The 20,253-nt window shown below is 36.7% G+C and overlaps 1 protein-coding gene across 4 annotated transcripts in view; it reads right to left on the reverse strand.

The window, feature by feature from the left end:
* LOC131440256 (proteoglycan Cow) overlaps positions 1–20,253 on the reverse strand; it is a 446,450-nt gene that overhangs the window by 160,961 nt on the left and 265,236 nt on the right. For all 4 annotated transcript variants that reach the window (XM_058611374.1, XM_058611371.1, XM_058611373.1 and 1 more), the window contains one exon: positions 9,906–10,020. In XM_058611374.1, the coding sequence (XP_058467357.1) occupies positions 9,906–10,020 (115 nt within the window). The remainder of the gene's footprint in view (positions 1–9,905; positions 10,021–20,253) is intronic.

Consider the following 20,253-nt stretch of genomic DNA (forward strand, 5'->3'; position numbering starts at 1 on the left):
CTTCTGGCTTATTTTTCAATAACGCGACTGTCAATGCCATTTTGAAATGATAAAAATCAATTTCAATGATAAAAATCAATTTCAATGTTTTTTAATTATAAAAACCAAAATTCTTCTGAAAATTTTCTACTGTTATAATGATCATAATTTAAGCGAATTTGTGATATTGTCGGTTAATCACAATATTGAAAGAATAGATAGTGCTACAATCTATAACACTTCTATTTCTATAATGGCAAGATGCCGAATCCACCCAAAATCGAACAGAGTAGTTGAAGACAAACACGAGAAAAGGTCCTAAGTGCAAATGATAATTTCTCTTTGTTTATTTTATATTTCGACTATTGCGGTCCTATCGGTAATCCCTCTCTCTAATCCTTTACATAGAATAAAGACTGAGCCCATGAATGCCGCAATAATTGAAATAAGAAGTAAGCAGTGAGAATCTGTCAATTGCACTTGGGACCTTTTCTTATGTTCATCGAGAATTGACTCTTAAGAAAAGGCTACAGATTTATTTCTACTCATTAATGTTTCCTTAGACTTTCAATTCAGATCCTGCTTGGTTGTAGGAGCAGGTTTAGAAACTTTACATTTCATAAAGTCCCAAACATTCTCTGCAGGATTCTTGCCCGGAGAATCCCCCGGCCAGTCAAGAACGGTGACATTTTTCTTTTCTAAATACGTTGATAATCTTTTCAAAACGGTGGCATGGTGCTCTGCGATTTTTTAACATTTTTTCATCGTTGTTTGTAACATTAATATTTCAACGAAATATAATTTTTCAACATGTGTCAAATGATATGGCCAGAAACTGCAATTTGAAACCGCTTTATTAGTGATGATGCAAAAATAAGAAAAAGGAAACCCTATAAGATTGTTCTCAAAACTCTTCCAATTTGGTGAACTTTTTGAACTAACGTTTCTTCCTATTCCCTAGCCCATCTATGTTCCGGTTGTCAAAAGTTGTTTATTGATAATTAGCTAGTTTTTTGCCGTTTTCATTTTTTCTACTGGGTGGGCCATTTGAAGGGGAAGCATCGGGAAACCCAATAACTTTTGACAGAATTGTCAGATCGACTAATGACATACCGTGTTGGAAGCGTCATTCCAAGACAATTTTATCATGAAACAGTACTCACCAAAATAACGCGCCGAAAATGTTCAGCTTTGCATTCAAAACGAGGCCAACTTTTGACGAAAAATCATCATGTCAGACGAGGCACATTTTATATGAAATGCAAATTTTTTGGTTTTATGCCACTGAAAAACCTCAATTATTTGAGGAACTGGTTCTATACGACTAATAAGTTACAGCTTGGTGTGGTGTTTGTGCGGATATGGTGATTGCTCACTATTTTTTCCAAGAGGACGACGAAGCAACAAAAAACAAACTGTTAATGGCGATCGTTATCGAGCCATGATAAATGATTTTGTTTGTGAAAATAGTTTGAATGACTACTGGTTTCAACAGGACGGTGCAACATGCCAGATAGTTCAACTAACAATCGATTTGTTACGACCATCGTTCCCCGGAAGAGTCATATCGAAAAACAGTGATTTTGAATGGTCTCCGAAATCACTCGATTTGATGCCACCAGACGTTTTTAACCTTTTTTTATAAATATAAAAAATAGGTATAGAATTCGCTCAAACTTTAGAAAAATTTTCCGAGGCCCGGTGGGCCAAATGTCATATACCAATCGATTCAGCTCGACGAACTGAGCAAATGTCCTTTTGTGTTGTCAACTAAGAGGTCGAGATCTCAGAGATGACTGGACCGATTTTGAACAAACTAGTCGCAAATGAAAGGTCTCCCCGTTACCCTGAACGCTATTGAATGGTTTTGAGATCGGATGTTTACTTTTGGAGTTATACGAAGTTTTATGTCAAAATTTTCAGTTTTTTGATAGCATTGTCGCAAAAACCTTGAAAACCAAATATATTTTCAGACTTAGATTCTGCACGGTAATACCTATCCAACAAGATATAGATTGTTGAAATCGGTCCATTTTTAACGGAGATATCGAAATTATTGTATAAGCGACTTTTTCCAGCAGTAGAAGTTTTGAGCGCTGTCTGCCAAAGGAATGCTTGGGAGCAACATAAAACACGATTTTTTATACTGTTTCATACATTTGTTTCTAAGTACCCACGGTTCGTTTTTGGCAACATAATCGTTCAAATATGCCATATGTAAAACAGATGATGGCAGAATTTTCGAGTTGAAAGCAACTCAATAACTATATTGGTTTAAACTACTTACAGCAATAAATGCTGGAAGAACAAAACAGCCATATACCATTCGAATCAGTTCATCGAGATCAGCAAATGCGTGTGTGACAAATAATTTCACTCAATTTTTTTCGGAGAAGACTCAGAAGACGTTTTCTACAAACTCAGATTCATATGAAAAGTCCTATGCTCCCAAACAAAGTTCCTAAATTGTTTTTGGTTCCGACCTTTAGTTCCGGAACTACAGGATGATATGTGAAACGAAATTAAAACTGTGTAACTCATTTTTCTCGTAGATGGCTGAACCGATCTAAGATTGAAATGAAATCTAAAAATCATCTAAGATTCAAATGAAAAGTTTTAAGATTCTATAAAACATCTTGTTTTTCAGTCAGATCCAACTTCCGGTTTCGGAGATACAGGGTGATTAGTATAAAAATGTCTATTTCACATAAATTAATCAGGTTTATCGGGTGAGCGGATGTCGACAGTCGATAACCAAATAAACTTATTTAAGGCACCCAAAAATTTAATTCGCAATTAAATGGCAAGGCATTCTCACATAAGGAAGGTTTTAAAATAAACACCGCTACAGAACCATTGGACTAAATCTAGAAAGATACAGCATCTGTTCTGTTGAAGGGGAAAACATTTTGCGTATGAGCAATGTCAACTTTCGAAAGTTACTATTGCGCCATTAATCAAGTTCGAAGATCAAATGACTGTGACCTATGGTTCCGGAAATATGATGGTATAAGTCTAGAACCGACAAAACGCGTTGTTTTTTTAACGCTCAATTTTCTCTGAGATGGCTCAATCTATTTAAACAAACTTAACACATGGGCTGACAAATCCCGGCCCTAACATAAAGATGGCGCTAGTTTTATAGCAGTTATCTTTTTTCAGTTAATGCTAACCTTTAAAAGACAGCTGTAAAAATTTCATGATATTGTATTCATTAGTTTGTGAGTTTTTTTTTTGTTTTGATTATAGAGGTTTGAACCATGAGGTCATTCGTCTCTACGGACCAGAAAAACTTTCTGGTCCTATGTGCGGGGTTGGGAATCGAACCCAGGTGGGCTGCATGAAAGACATCGACTAACCCATCAAGCTACACCCGTCCCCAAAGTTTGTGAGTTATTGTGCTAAGAGTGACGCTACTTTTGTTAATTTCAGAACAATGGATCAAAAATAATTTCGTGTTTTAATTTTCCACTGCTTCTTGATGCATAAAATACCGTTCAAGCGGAGCAATGGTTTGAAAAGTATTATGGAGACTCCGCTCCATCAAAAACAACAATGAAACGTAGATTTGCTGACTTCAAACGTAGTCGTAGAGACACCATTGATGCAAAACGCAGTGGACATCCAAATGAAGCGGTAACATTAGAAAACATAAAAAATCCTCAAAATCGTTCTGAATGATCGAAAAGTGAAATTGCGTGAGTTAGCTAACATCGTAAAGAAGTTCTGAAAGCTCTGTTGAAAAGGAGTGCCGCGTTTGCTCACTGTTGACCAAAAACGAGAACGTGTTGATGATTCTGAGTAGTCTTTGGTCATGTTTAAACGTTACAAACCGTCGTTGCGTCGATATGTGACAATAGATGAAACATGGATTCATCACTTCACTCCTGAATCAAAACGATCGTCATCTGAGTGGACTTAGCCTATTTAGCTCTGTTAGCCTAGTCGACCAAATCGCCCGAAAGCACAACAATCGGCTGAAAAGGTTATGGCCTCGGTATTTTGGGATGTGCGTGGTGTAATATTCATCGACTATCTTGAGAAACTAAATACCATTAATAGTGAATATTATATAGCGTTATTGGAGCGTTTGAAGGCTGGCAAAAAAAAAAACAAGGCACCGTGTCACAAGTCAATCAAAACAATGGCAAAACTACATGAATTGAACTTCGAATTACTTTCACATACACCGTATTCGCCAGATTTGGCTCCCAACGACTACTGGCTATTCGTAGACCTGAAAAAAAGCTCGCCGGTAAGAAATTTCGCTCGAATGAAGAGGTTATCGCTGAAACTGAGGCCAATTTTGAGGCAAAAGATAAATCGTTCTATAAAAGTGCTATTGAAATGTTAGAGCGGCTCTGGAATAATTGCGTTGCTCTCGATGGAGATAACGTTGATGAATAAAGTTAATTTTGAACCAAAAATCGTGTCTGGGTCGGGAATTTTCAGCCCATGTGTTACAATACAATTATAGTTTGCTCCGAAGTGCTAAGTGAAAATTTATTAACAAAAATGAGATTCGCGCCGAAAAAGAAATTAGCACCGGGAAGAAAATACAGCCTATTGATGACGATCATTCTTTTGTTACTTTCATCGACTCATACTAGTATGGCTGTCGCCGTTACATTCATTCGGCGCTCGTTTATGACTGTCACAGGCGACATTCATCTGTGTGATACGCGCGACATTCATATATGAGTACCCGAATAGAAGGCAACGTAAAAGTTTCCGTCCACACGGCATTCATAGCAAACATCTACAGTCTTAGGTACCAACTTAGGAATTTCATTATAAACTGCCGCGTGAAGGGATCGTTTTTCGCATTGGGTGTAAGATTATACATTAACTAGTTTTGTTATTTATACATGCGATGAAAATACTAAAAGTTTTTGTGATTGAGTAAAATGGTTAGTGTAGAACGGGAATTAATTTTAATGGTATTCTTTATATCATATGTTTTCAGAAGAAGCCTCACAATCAGAGCTTAAAATTGTCACGCATTCTTAATGAAGGGATCCAATCCAACAGCCATTCGTAATGACCACATCCAACACCAGCGAAGAGAGACGAAGCATTTTCGTCTCTCATTGCAAAATAGAGAGTATCAATGCCACCGTCACTCGTTCCTCTATGATAAGATGAAACAAAACTAACGTCTGCAGGAAGAAGCAGTAGAATTTCAATTTCCATTCTTTCATCGATATATTGAAAATCTGTGATGTTTTAGGGGCTGGGGTCCACTAGGAGATTGATAGTACCTATTAGCTCTCTCCGGACTGTACCAGCCTAGATGCCGTGTGGAATCCGGCGGAAAAAAATGAACCAAGAATAGATCCACTAGGTTCCTGCTTCCATGTCGTAAAAGGCGACAATTGTAGGAGTTATTTTTTCCTTTCAGTTATCAGTTATTTTCAATGTTTTACTTCTGATTACTCTGTTTTGCTAAATCATCTCTTTATCTAACCTATCAATTTCCGTCTAGCTTCGGAGAAAAGTTTTATTAGGAATGATTGCTTCTTCCATGTTATTGATTGTCTTTAAGGATTGTGAAATGAATGATAAAAATCAACCATTGCGCAAATCCGTTTATATTACAAAGTTAATAACAGAGATAACATATATCGGTATATTGAATACATAGTTAAAAACACTTGATATTATTATTTCAAACAGTAAATTAATATTTTTCTCGGTAGCCGGCTGCCCAGATCAACTAATATAACCACATAATAATTTTATAAAATAATTGAAATAATAAAGCGGAAATAATAAAGAATCAAGACGCGTGTGAAATCTGTTGACCTTTGTTTGGTGATTTAAAATGATTTCATAATAACTGTTTAGAATATTTCAATGCAATGAATCAACTTTTTTGTCTAAATCCTATTCGCTCGTTTATTTTGTATCACGTAGTTTCATTTATAAAAACGTGCTTAATCCACCTAGTGAGATGATACCCTTTTTTATCAATCCGCATGTGTTTTTTTTGCATGACTAAAAAAACGCGAAAGGTAGATGCATAAACGAGTGACTGCATACTCGACAGCCGGCTGTCCGGAGTTTTGTCAATTTCAGAGATTGACTGTTTCGTGCATTATATTGCCAGCACAAAGTAACACATAAAACGATAATACTTTAAAACATTCTTGGTAGCCGGCTACCCAGAGCAATAAACACATGATAACATTATTAAAACATTTACCAACAAAGTATCCTCTCCTGTGATGCATGTGGGAACGCAGAGGATTCCTCGGTTCCTAGTAGCAACATGCATCGAACTAACAATCCTTTCCCTCCCAAGTAGATCTGCATTCGGACGTGGCCGGCGTCGGTATTGATCAGCATGCATGGTTCAATACAGTTTGCACAGTGTGAAACAATGTGTTATTCCCAAACATGTTACTTCAAAAAATCATTTTGCAATCTCAATTGGTCCAGATCAATAACGGAGTAGCAACACACGGGCGGTCTCTAATGCTAATGCTAATGCTAATATTGAAAATCTGTGATGTTTGGCTAAAAGTGGATCTATCGGCTGTTTTTTAGGAGGTTTGTGATTACTCTATTGTCTGAAAATTGTTTTGACAGTTTAAAGTGGCGTCTCTACTCAGTATAGTTTGGCAAATCATCATGAAGGGGTTAACTTCAGAACAACGCTTTATTTATTTTCAAAATCAGTGTTCAATAAAAACTGTTTAAGTTGCAATATTCTCTTCAGTGATGAGGCGCATTTTTGGTTGAACAGATACGTCAATAAGCAAAATTGCCGTATTTGAAGCAAAGAGAATTCACACGCCGTTCAAGGTACTTATTTTTTTAAAATATTACCTTGAATGGAAATTGATACAGAACCATGAGCAATGAATTTTCGCTACCAAATCTTCAAGATATGGATGCGGACGAAATTGTGATTTCAACAGGATGGTGCCACTTGTCATACTGCGGTCGAATGAATCGAACACATCATTTCGCGAAATGGGCCGGTGAATTGGCCACCGCGTTCATGTGATTTGACGCCACTCGATTATTTTGTGTGGGGATACGTGAATAAACCAACAACGATTGATGCGATATTCAACGTTTCATTGCTGAAATACGCCCTCAAATGCTTGATAAAGTGATCGAAAATTGGACCTCCAGAAGGACCGTTGTGAAAAATAGTCGTGGCGGCCATATGTCGGAAATTATATTTGAATATTAAATGCCAAGCAACTATCTACTATTGGCCATTTGATAATTTGACCTGTGTTTTATTTAGATTTCAAATCAGCAGGCTCATAAAAATAACACTCTTTAAAATATTATAAATCGAAGTAATTTCACCTAAGAATTTCTTTGGAAACCAAAACTACTATAGATTCGAACACCAACGGTTCAAAATCATTGTAAATCGTTTTCTGTCATTAACGATTCTCAAAGCTTCGTGTTGAATATCGTCACTGCACAGTATACGATTTTTACAGAAAACCGAAAATGACTGAAAGGGCAAATGAAAGAAAGAACACAATTTTGAAACTACTGTTCCGCTTATGTCGTTTGACTGGACATGGAACTCGTTCTCATAATTTGCAAGCAAAGTTAAGGATGGATCTCTCATACTTTAAACACTTGGAACTAAACTTCTGATCCCGTTATATGCAGAAGATGATTTTATCTATCCGAATATTTCGTTGTTTTTTCTGTTTATTTGACCGACTAAATAGGTTTGGTGTATCTAATTTTTGTAACTACAATGCATCGAGAAGCCAGTATTGATTACCCGTTTCTCTGCTTTCGCACTTTACGTACATTCTTATCAATTGAGCTTCAAATGAGTGCGGGATTAGTCACACTACCAGAGTTAATAAAAGTCATTTTCATAGACTCAAAATAGACGAAAATGACGAGAAATTACTGTCACTCTCAGCCTCGCTTGCAAACTATGAGAACGAAATCCATGTCCAGTCAATGAAATAAGCGGGAGAGTATTTTCAAAATTGTGTTTTCAGTCATTTGCAGTTTTCAGTGAAAATCCCATTGCATGTAGTGACGATATTCAACCGAAGCTATGAGAATCGAAAATGACAGAAAAAAGGTTTCACAACAACTTTTATCTGTTAGTGCTCGAATTTGTAGTAGTTTTGGTTTCTAAAGAGGTTCTGGGATGTAGTTACTTCGATTTGTCATATTTTAGTCACTATTTATAGCCAAGCGTCACAGATTTTCAATACATCGTTTATAAAATGAGAATTGAAATTCTGCTGATGCTCTCTGAAGACTTTAGTTTGGTTTCGTCTTGTCATAGAGGAAAGAGTGACGTTGGCAATTATTCTCTCTCATTTATTCAATGAGAAACGAAAATGCTTCGTCTCTCCTCGTTTGTTCTGGTGTCGGTCATTTACGAATGAGACAGTAAAATATTGAAAATGAGGCTGTTGGATTGGATTCTTTCATTGAAAATGCGTAACAATTTTAGGCTCTGCATACTACTATTTCTTTCAGATTCTAAAGTTGAACAAGAAATGTGTGCGCTAGTATATTTTCCGGTTGTCGTGGTACATGTTCAGCGCACGGTAGTCTTCTATGTTCTATCAACAATTTGGTGTAATTCCTAAACCTGCAGTGCCTGTTCTACTCAGGGTGTATCCTGAACTGAACCGACCACGACTACATTGTTCTCTGACCAGCAGCAAGTCCGGACAATTTTTAATGGAAACGACATAACAGATGGAGTCGAGCCTCTAACCTCGACGAAACCAAAAAAAAAGTATGAAATGCATTTGGCTCGTTTTAAGAGCTCTTGTGTAGCAAAAAAATAAAAAAAAGTTTTCTGATGCAAGGTCCAGCTCGTTGAGAAACTTTTTTTTTATTTTCTCGTCAAAGCTACCCAAATTTCCATACGCCGTATAACGAAACATCTCGGCAAGTGTACGAACGTTTAAAGCTTAAAAATGCATATTTCTCTCGGAGTTTTGCCGTTTCAATGGAGTGCATTGTTTTGCTAGAAGTAAGTTTGAATTTGAGCAAATAAAACACTGAACTGGAGCATTGAGAAAAAAAAGTCCCCGCTATTTCCCCCTTTTCTGTCAATTTGACAGCAGCATATTTTAGCGTAAACTTTTCGCCGGTTTTTTTTGAGCAATGAAACTAGGTTCCAGAGCACTTTTCTGGTCGTCTAGCGTTCAACGTGCTTCATCCTGCATTGTCGCCTAGCTCCACTTAGGTGTCACGTTTTGGATGTTGCCTTTTAGTTGAAAAGAAAAAAATCCTGTTCTGACGAGTAAGGTTTCATTACTGTTCTCTCCACCTTATTTAGGTGTCGATGGCATAAGAGTTCTAGAATATAATACAAAATGTTTGATGGAATATCATCACACAAACAAAACTTGTTAGGAAAAGCACCAATTAAATGATGTTGCTCCGAAAGTATTGTTCGGAAGAATTGGTTTGTCCACAAAAGGATATTCATCCCGTTCTCGAATGGTGTCAACATCGTGCATTCTATTTAATCCTATTTCCACAGCACAGTTGATAAATCGTCGAGGCTTCTCGAGTTGCTTCCCTACCTTGCACATGTGGCTTCACGTTTTTTTTTTGCGTGTCACGTTGAGTGGACAGAGAAAAAGTTTTATTTGCATTTCCCGAACTGGATAAAAAAGCGAATAGCATTAAAGCGTTAAATTTTTCAAAAGTTCTTCGAGAGCCACTCGGATTCGATGTCCATGCATAGATGAACAAATATGCAGATAGTTTGTGTTGTCCGATATTTGCATAAAGAATGCGATGAATTGATTAAATAACTATGATTGAGTTTGATAGTAAGAGACAACCTTGGAGCTTTCGGTACTAGTCGTTATGGATTCAGCTATTAGTGCGATTCTAAGGGAAATAATTTTTTTCACTTGTTCATACCAGGAAGCAAAACTCGTGTAGTTAACACTTACTAGAGGGATCGTGAATCCATTTTTTCTTCTCTGGTATTTGCTGCTGCTGTTGTTGCTGCTGCTGAAGTTGCTTCTGCTGTACGGACGAATCCAGCTGCTGATTACTTTTTTCATCCTAGAGGCGAGAATTGAGAAAAAAAAGAGACAACAAAAATTAGTAACACGAAAACAGTGGAAATTCAAAGCAATCGAACCTAACAAGATAAAAATAAAAGTGTTGGAAGAGGTGGAGGAGATAAATGGAAGAAATTATTCTCTACTGACCCGTTGACTGCGATTTTTCTGAGGTTTTCAAGAGAATAACCAGCAAAAGCATTTGCCGAGAATCGGTGATTGTTGTGTCGAATGAACTATTCGTAATGGAAGTTCTTTGTTGTAGAGATTGCATGAGTATAATGGACCCAGTGAGAATAAGGGAGTCCCTGACACGTTTTTTGGGATTATTAAGGATTATTGTTGGAGAGGTTTTGATGTTATCCTTTAAGGTAGTAATAAAAATGTGATTATATATCATTTGACTATATTGTTCATTTAAATCATTTCGATGTAATATAGTACTGTGGATTGTGGATTGGCCATTTTGTTACTGGGGAAGAATTGTTATTCAGCAATTAATTTGAATACTTTATCACAGTTCTCAATAAAAATATTGCTTAGGGTCTTAAAAAAATTAGCTTTTTTAACTCAAATTTAGTGCTTTTGATAATGTACGTGCTTTAGTACATCTACTTTCATATGTAATATTAAATAAAAGTTTAGACTCGCATTTAAACTGTGTACTGTGTTCCTGAGTTCCTGAACTCTATTAAAGACTGTCCCAGAAAGTATGGAAGCAACCAAAAACCGCTGCCATTTCGCAATGGTTCAGAATCTGTCAATTTTTATGGCTGCGTCCTCTAACCACTTGTGCAGTTGTTTATTCGTTTTCATTAGTTTGTTTTGAAATTCGTGGACTTTCAGCAGAACAACGTCGAAAAATTGTGTACAAATGATGCACGAAACGCGGACTGTCACTGAGAAAGATAGTAAAAGTGGAAGGAGTAAGTGAATAAGCCGTGCGAAATGCAATCAGGAAGTTCGGTGAGGATAACACCTTTGAGGATCAACCGAAAACGGGTCGAAAAAAAGGTCCTGCTAACCTGAGGGTTGGATAAACGTATACTGAAGGCGTTCGATCAAAAAAAGGAGGTTTCAGTTCGGGATGTGGCCAAAAAAAAGTGGGCACTTCGAAGTCAAATGTTCTTCGTGCTAAAGAACGTTTGAATCTTCCTATAAGAAGCAGAAACAACTAAAACGTAGTCCAAAACAAAAAAGCATCGATTAGGCCGAGGGTTCGAAAGCTGTACAATACGATTCTTGCTGGAAATTTGAGCTGCATAATCATGAACGACGAAACCTACGTGAAACTCGATTACAAATCCTTGCCGGGACCACAATATTATACGATGCGAGAAGGGCAAGTGTTAAACCAGTCCGAGACATCTCAACCACTTTTAAGTCCCGGCCGGGCTGGCTGGGACCCGTTTTCCTACCGGATCGGGGCAAATCCTTCATGGAAAGGGTCTTACCGAACTTCTCGATAATATTTTTGACACTGGTGTGGTGCAATTTCGTTTTACGTGACACCACTTTCTGAGCACCAAGTGTGCAGAATTTTCTTTCGCGTTTCCGGATCAATTCGACTCATCATTGAAATGATAAACCGTACCGAAACCAATCGATTGCGCAGCTGTTATTGACATGTAAACAAACATGTCACCGCAAAACACACTGCAAAAAATTAAGCTATTTCAGAGTAATAACTGTTTTAATGTTTCTAACTATTTATCGATACACTCCTTATTGAGTGACTGAGAGCCGATCTGTCATAACATAAATTCTCTTGATATTACACTCACCAGGACGCTCATTGATCGCCGATGCGATTGATATTATCTTCATTTCTCCTGTCACTGTTTGCTTGCGATGTGACTAAATATTAATCAAGTAGCATAAACATTGAATTAAATTCATTTACACCAATAAACTCCGAAGTCCGATGACTTTTTGCAAAGAACAATGAACTTTATCAAATTATGTTTATGTTTGTACTCTCATGGATTTTGTTTACTTCAACAGAGAATAGGAGAATGAGAGAGAAAACAACAAAAGTCGTCTGTCTTTGACTGAGTAGACTTCTACTTGGTCATAGAACTATCGAGTATCTCATTTGACAGATACTTTGACCGTACCGATTACAGTACGCACAGTGGTTCGAATCAATAAAAACCTGTTTTAATCCACCTAGTGGTGTAATGATGCCTTTCTCATATCAATCATACTATGATATATAATACTGTGGTATGCTTCAAAATAATTTTCTTCGATTCTTAAAAGAATAACCGAAATCGGTTTGTTTGACCGTCTACTGATAAAAACTATCAATTGGAAAACATTTGAGGTCGATTTAAATTTTTTTTAAGGTTTTTCCCCATTTCCAGTGATGGTATACAATTTTGAACCCACTTTACCCTATATTTCCAGATTCGGAAGTCGGATTCGCATGAAATTCAGGAATTATATGTATGGGACCACAGGACCTTTCATTTGAACCTAAGTTAGTGAAAATCGGTCGCGCTATCTATGAGAAAAGTTAGAACAAATATTTTCTTTGTTTTGCACATTTTACCGCATAACTCCCGAATCGGAAATCGGATCCAAATAATATTCAGGAATTTTTTATGCGGCCTCAAGACTTTTCATTTGAATCTAAGTTTGTGAAAATCGGTTCAGCCATCTCTGAGAAAAGTTAGTGCACTTATTTTCACAATTTTTTGCACATTTTACCCCATAATTCCGAAACTGGAAGTCGGATCAAAATGATATTCAGTATTTTTGTATGGGACCACAAGACCTTTCATTTGAATCTTAGTTGTGAAAATCGGTTCAGCCATCTCCGAGAAAAGTTAGTGCAAAAAACGTTACACATACACACACACACACACACACACATACACACAGACATTTTGCGTACTCGACGAACTGAGTCGAATGGTATATGACACTCAAAAGTCGGTTTTCACAATGATTGCATAACCTTTCTATATGAGAAAGGCAAAACGTGGACATAAATCAGTAGCTGCCAAACCGTTCTTTTAATGCATATAGTTGATTTTAAGAAATTATTTACAAATATATAACGCGTAATTTGATTCTATCACTAATTGTTCATTGCCTACTTTGACAAAAAATATAACCATAACTTTTTTCTGAAGAGATAGAACATTTTTTTCTTCTACAAAGTTTCAGAACTATTGAAAATAATTTACTTTGTCAAATATACCAAAAGTCTAGGTCACACCGTTTCGGATATATTCAACCGTTTTGATGGCAACTCCCTTAAAATCAGTTTTTTATTCATAACTTTTTTCAAGTTATTTTGTTATGCATACTTGGTTTGGAATAATTGTAACAATAAAAAATCCCATAGGTTTGTTCTTTCCTGGCAAAGTTATACAGCATTTTACCTTTTTTTACCTATGATATAACCTTGCACCGAAGCGAAATATGTAACTTTATGCAGCTGATTTTAAATTTTTTTTTAAATTCTAAAATAGTCACAACGATTTAAATTTATTAAGACATATTTCTCTTATTACTTAAATATCACCTTAGGTAATTCGCCATTAATTATGAAATCTACTCGGAAATATTATTTGAACCAAACGATTAACTTCTATAAATTATAAAATAAGCTGTTATTTTCAGACATTTTGTGGATAGTTTTATAAAGTATTTCGAGTTTGTTTGTATCATTACATAATTTCTATTCTAAATTAGGTATTGGTTGAACTCATGGTCGCAGCTGGAATCAGAACTAAGTCTCAAAAGGGTCCTTTATTAAATTGAAGCTCCAATTTTCTTTATGAAATGATAAAGAAGTTTCATGTATGGAAGGTCACGACAAGCAAGAATGTTTCGAACTGGGACATTGGATAGTCTATTTTGAATACGTAAAGAATTTAGTAGTTGAGATCTGACATCACGATACTCCACGCATGTCCAAACGACATTATCAATATCCCGATAACCTTCGCCACAAGCACAATGATTAGTCACGGAGAGCCTAATTCGAAGGAGATGTGCGTCTAACGTGTAGTGATTGGATATGAATCTGGACATCATACGAATGAAATCCCTACTCACATCCAGTCCCGTGAACCATGCTTTTGTCGATATTTTAGGAATAATTGAGTGCATCCACCGACCCAGATTATCTTTATCCCAAGAAGCTTGCCAGCTGGCAAGTGTTCTTTGGCAAGACGCGCTAAAGAATTCGTTGAAAGCAATCGGTCTCTCATAAATTTCCCCCTCAATAGCACCACGTTTGGCTAAACTATCGGCTTTTTCATTGCCTGGAATGGAGCAATGAGCCGGGACCCAGACTATAGTGATTAGATAATTATTTTTCAATATGTCGTTCAGGCACTGTTTTATTTTGCTCAAGAAAAACGGTTCATTCTTGCCAGCCATGTTTCAGCGAATGGCTTCAATTGCACTCAGACTATCTGTGAAGAGGAAATGATGGTTTGGAGATAATGTGACGATTACATTCAAGCTATAATGAACTGCTGCTAACTCTGCTATATAAACAGATGCAGGTTCTTGAAACTTGAATGAGGCCGAAACATTATTGTTGAACATACCAAACCCTGTCTCTTCTTCAATTCGCGATTCGTTCGTGTAGCACATTTTCTCAGAGTCAATATGCCTGAACTTACTTGAAAATATTTTTCTGATTTCCATAGAGCGTAGGTGATCCGGGATTCCACGCACTTCGCTTTGCATGGATATGTCAAAATTTAGGAGGCTGACACGGATAGGAATATATCTTGAAGGGTTGATTTCCTGGGACATATGGTTAAAATATACTGTCATGAATCTTGTTTGAGATTGAAGCTCGACCAGCCTTTCGAAGTTATTAATAACCAGGGGATTCAGTACCTCACATCTTATTAGCAGTCGCGATGAAAGCTCTCAAAACCGATCTTTCAATGGAAGAACTCCCGCCAGAACTTCAAGACTCATTGTATGTGTCGAATGCATGCAGCCTAAGACAATTCGCAAACAACGATACTGAATTCGCTCCAGTTTGATAATATGAGAGTTTACAGCGGAACGAAAGCAAACGCATCCATATTCCATCACTGAAAGTATCGTTGTCTGATACAATTTTATTAGATCTTCCGGATGAGCACCCCACCAAGACCCTGTTATTGTTCGAAGAAAATTTACTCTTTGTTGACATTTTGTTATCAGATACCTAATTTGTCCTCCCCACGTGCATTTTGAATCAAACCACACCCCGAGGTATTTGAAAGTCAAAACCTGCGCGATCATTCTTCCCATCATATGGAGCTGGCGTTGCGCGGGATCATGCTTTCTTGAAAAGACGACCAGCTCTGTTTTCTCCGCAGAGAATTCGATACCAAGATGAACAGCCCAAACGGACAAGTTATCTAAGGTATCTTGCAATGGTTTCTGCCAATTGTCTTAGTGTGCAGGGGGTTACTAGACAGCTGTCAATGTCATTCACGTAAAAATTATAGAGGAGCGGACTGAGACATGAGCTTTGCGGGAGACCCATGTAGCTAATTCTGAATGATGCTAAGTCGCCATATGAAAAGTGCATGTAATTTTGTAGAAAGTAATACATAGAAAGTAATGCATAGAAACCATAATTTTGTAGAAAGTAATGCATAGGTTTATTCTTTTCTGGAAAAGTTATACATCAATTCACCTTTTACCTTTTTTTATAAATATAATAAATAGGTATATAATTCACTCAAAGTTTAGGAAAATAGTATATACCAATCGATTCAGCTCGACGAACTGAGCAAATGTCCGTGTGCGTGTGTGTGTGTGTGAGTGTGTGTGTGGGTCTGTATGTATGTTGCCAACAAAGAAGTCGAGATCTCAGAGATGGCCGGACCGTCACCCAGAACGCTATTGAATGGTTTTAAGATCGGATGTTTACTTAGTGAGTTATACAAAGTTTTATGTCAAAATTTTCAGTTTTTTGACAATATCTGTCACAACTGACCTTGAAAACAGAATATGTTTTTAGACTTGAAATACGCACGGTATTAGCTATCGAACAAGCCATAGATTTTCAAAATTTGGCAACGTAATCGTTCGAGTATGACTAGATGATGGCAGCATTTTCAAGTTGAAAGTAATTCCATAATTATTTTGATTTAAACTAATTAAAGTAATAAATGCTGGAAGAACATACCTCCCATATACCATTCGACTCAGTTCGTCGAAATCAGCAAATGCGTGTGTAACAAATAATTTCACTAAATTTTCTATGAGATGGCTTAACCGTTTTCTACAAACTCAGATTCATATGAAAAGTAGTATACTCCCAAAAAAGGTTAATGAATTACATTTGGATCCGACTTCTGATTGAGGAACCCACAGATGATATGTGAAACGAAATTAAAATAATGCAACTCATATTTCTCGTAGATGGCTGAACCAATCTAAAATTCAAATGAAATGTAAGAACCATCTATGATTCAAATGAGAGGTCTTAAAATCCTATAAAACATCTTACTTTTCAGACAGATCCGACGTCTGGTTCAGGAGATATAGGGTGATTAGTATAAAAATGTCCATTTCCACATAAATTAATCAGGTTTATAAGTTTGGAAGATTTGGATTAACAAATAAATTTATTTCAGTTTGAGTGGTATTCAGTTTTCGATTCGGAAGGTATCCAAAGATTTAATTCGCACTACAATTTCTGAAACATGTCTACACACTCCTCAGGTGAATTTAACTGATTTCGGCTACACCGATTTTAGGATTTCGGTTCCAGTATCGAATCGTTTCTCATTACTCAATCATTTTCTTAAAATGGCCAAATTGAACTTCAAAAACAAAAATTCAAACTAAAGAAAAAGTGAATTTTATCCGATTCTGGAATTACAGGAATCATTTTGGGTTATGCTAGTTCCTGAATACCAGCTCTGGAAGTACCATAAATAATGACGAAAAACTCTAAAGTGGAACTTACTTCGACATCTCATGGAATGTTTAATCGAATGTCACACGTTAAGATTGAAATTCGATACGATTTGCAGTTTCGACATTACAGGGTAATGAGTGATTAAAATCTCAATTTGCCGTTTAAAACGACGATAATTGAAAGAATGACATGAGAACTAAAACACCGAAGAATACCCAGGCAAAAAACACATGCGGAATGATAAAAAAGGTATCATCTCACTGCTAGGTGTATTATTCACGTTTTCTTAGCTAGGAAACCTTGTGCCGAAGCGAAATATACAATTTAATGCAGCAAACTTTTACTTTTGCAATACTTATAGGAAAATATATTCCTAATCCTATTTATTTTCCAACATCTTGAGTACTATTTGAGTGACTCATTATCACTATGGCCATGCTGAAATCATAAATGGTTAAGAAACGGAGGGCGTCACGCGTCTTCTATTTCTGTAACTCACTTTTTAACTTTTGATAATTTTTCGGATTTTCAAAATCAAATTGATTGAAGATTTCTGTACTTATGTCCGTCGAGGTGCCCTTGAGATGGAAAATCGTAGTTTTTTAGTTTAGTTTTTGTGTTGTTGAAAAAAATCTTAGGGCAAGTCATTATTTCTACTCCGCCGTCGACATTTCCTACTACACTCAATACGTTTCGCCAATTTATTAAACTTAGTCTAAGCTTAACTTCTTCAAAGTCAATCGATTGCAATATATACTTAGGTTGATGTCAGAGTGAGCGCGGAACGCGTAACGAAGCAAAGCGATTCAATGCGATGTACTGTTTTCGCACCGCATTCACTCTGACAGGTTTGCTTTGATCGGAAGTAACTAGCTCACACGCGCGTCCAGACGCTTCGCATGACGCTTTCACTCTGACATCAACCTAAGTATATAGTGCAATCGATTGACTTTGAAGAAGTCAAGCTTAGACTAAGTTTAATAAATTGGCGAAACGTATTGAGTGTAGTAGGAAATGTCGACGGCGGAGTAGAAATAATGACTTGCCCTAAGAAACTAAAAAGCTACGATTTTCCATCTCAAACTTAGACTGTAAAACATCCCAAGATGTATTTGGTGTGGCAGGTGATCTGCGGGTGCAACAAATTGTGCAAGCTGTACAAACGACAGGTCCAAATATACAAAGAGAAACCCTTCAGAAGTGCTTGCTCAATAGAAAAATTCTGAGCGATTGTTAAAGGCAAGCTACAGAAAACAGGTAAGGTCTTCAGAAACGGCAAGAATTTGTAGAAAGAATAAATGAAAGTATGTAAGAAATATGACGTAGTATTTATTGGAAACGTAAAGTTCAAGGTTGAATATATGAGCTTTGCAAAATCCTACGTCACGTGTCATAATTTAGGGGCTGTCCATAAAAGACGTCACACTTTTTTTGACGATTTTTTACTCCCCCTCCCCCCTTTGTCACAAATTGTCACAAAAGCAAAGACCCCCCCACCCCCCCCCTATGTCACATGTCACGAATTCAAAATAAATAAAATTCATCTCAATACATACTCAATATGTATATACAAACCATACAAATATGAGGGAAAAATCGATTTATTACATGCTGTCATTAGATTAAAAAATATCCCTAAAACTACAAAATCATCGGAATTATTTTTTTAATATCAATTATATAAATTAACAAAAGTATTTGGTTGGAATTGATGAAACATTTAAATCATCTGTTTTATTCCTCCTAGGGGTACACAGATATATTATTGTTTTAGGTAAAGAATAATATTTCCTTAGTGTAGCATACAGGGCTGAGGAAATAAAGACCAAACCCTCATCAAAACGAGATCACTGCCGGAGAATCTTTTCATTATCAGTTGATCAGTGAAATTTAAATCACATCGATCAATATCGGTACTGATCTTCCGTCGCACAATGGGTAGTGATTTTGAGCTAAAATGATTCTTGATTTACAGGGTCCGGCACTCGAAGTGTAACCAATTAAAAATGCCATAAATTCAGTTTGGAAAATTACTTTTACTTAATTCAAAGTACAAAATGTGTAAAAATAATAGAAAATTCAGAATCAATTCACTTTTGCTCGATATGACCACCTTTTGCCTTGACTTGATGACTTGAGAGAGCGAAGGAGTTGCTTCGTTTGGCCGAAAGCGGTCAGTTTCCGAACATGGTATTTTCTGACGAGAAAATTTTTCCAATTGAGCAATTCGTAAACTCTCAAAACGATAGAGTTTACTTGACCGACCGTTCATACGAGAATTTGAGTCATCGATTGGCCACCAGGAGGCAGCACCCGCAACAGATAATGGTTTGGGCCGCTGTAACCGCAGATGGGCGCTCTCCAATCGTTTTCATCGAGCCTGGCGTCTAGGTAAATGCGACATATTATCGGGAAAGTATTCTGGAGGTTGCTTTGAAGCCGTGGGCAGACAAACATTTCGGTGGCAGACCATGGACGTTTCAGCAGGACTCGGCACCGTCTCACAAAGCTCGAGTGAACCAAGAATGGCTGGAAAACAACGTTCCGAACTTCATCACGTCCACACAATGGCTCTCGAATTCACCAGATGCGAATCCAATGGATTATTCTCTTTGGGCCATTTTGGAGAGCAAAGTCCGAACTAAAAGATACACCAGTCTCGAGGCGCTGAAAAAAGTTATTGTCCGCGAGTGGGCCAAAATACCTGCAAGTCACATTCGGCCAAACAAAGCAACTCCTTCGCTCTCTCAAGTCATCAAGTCAAGGCAAAAGGTGGTCATATCGAGCAAAAGTGAATTGATTCTAAATTTTGTATTATTTTTACACATTTTGTACTTTGAATTAAGTAAAAGTAATTTTCCAAACTGAATTTATGGCCTTTTTAATTGATTACACTTCGAGTGCCGGACCCTGTATATAAGTTCAATCATTGGATGATTCGATAAGCTTTGATGTTGGTGGAGGACAATCACATATGATCAAGATAAGACATGACATGATCTACGTATGAAATCGTTGATCTCCTGCCCTTTTTTAAATGGAGTACAATTGAATAAACTGCATCAGAATCAGATAAGAGAAATTCTTATCATATACTATTATCAATGCTAGAAAATCAAATTACTGAAAAAATTGTCAGTGCATAACGTAAGTTAAACCGTTTGAAGGTATTTTTTTTTTCTTTTTTACTCATTTTTGGCAAAATTGATTAATTTCGCTAATTTACTCGCTCCTCCGTGCACTTTTGCTGATCACAACAGAAATGATTTCCTGCATCACTCATTTCCGAATTTACAAGAAGCTTTTACATCAACAAATACACGTTTTCCTATAGAA

This window comes from Malaya genurostris, chromosome 1 (genome assembly GCF_030247185.1).
Source record: "Malaya genurostris strain Urasoe2022 chromosome 1, Malgen_1.1, whole genome shotgun sequence".
In the NCBI taxonomy this organism is placed as follows: Eukaryota; Metazoa; Arthropoda; class Insecta; order Diptera; family Culicidae; genus Malaya; species Malaya genurostris.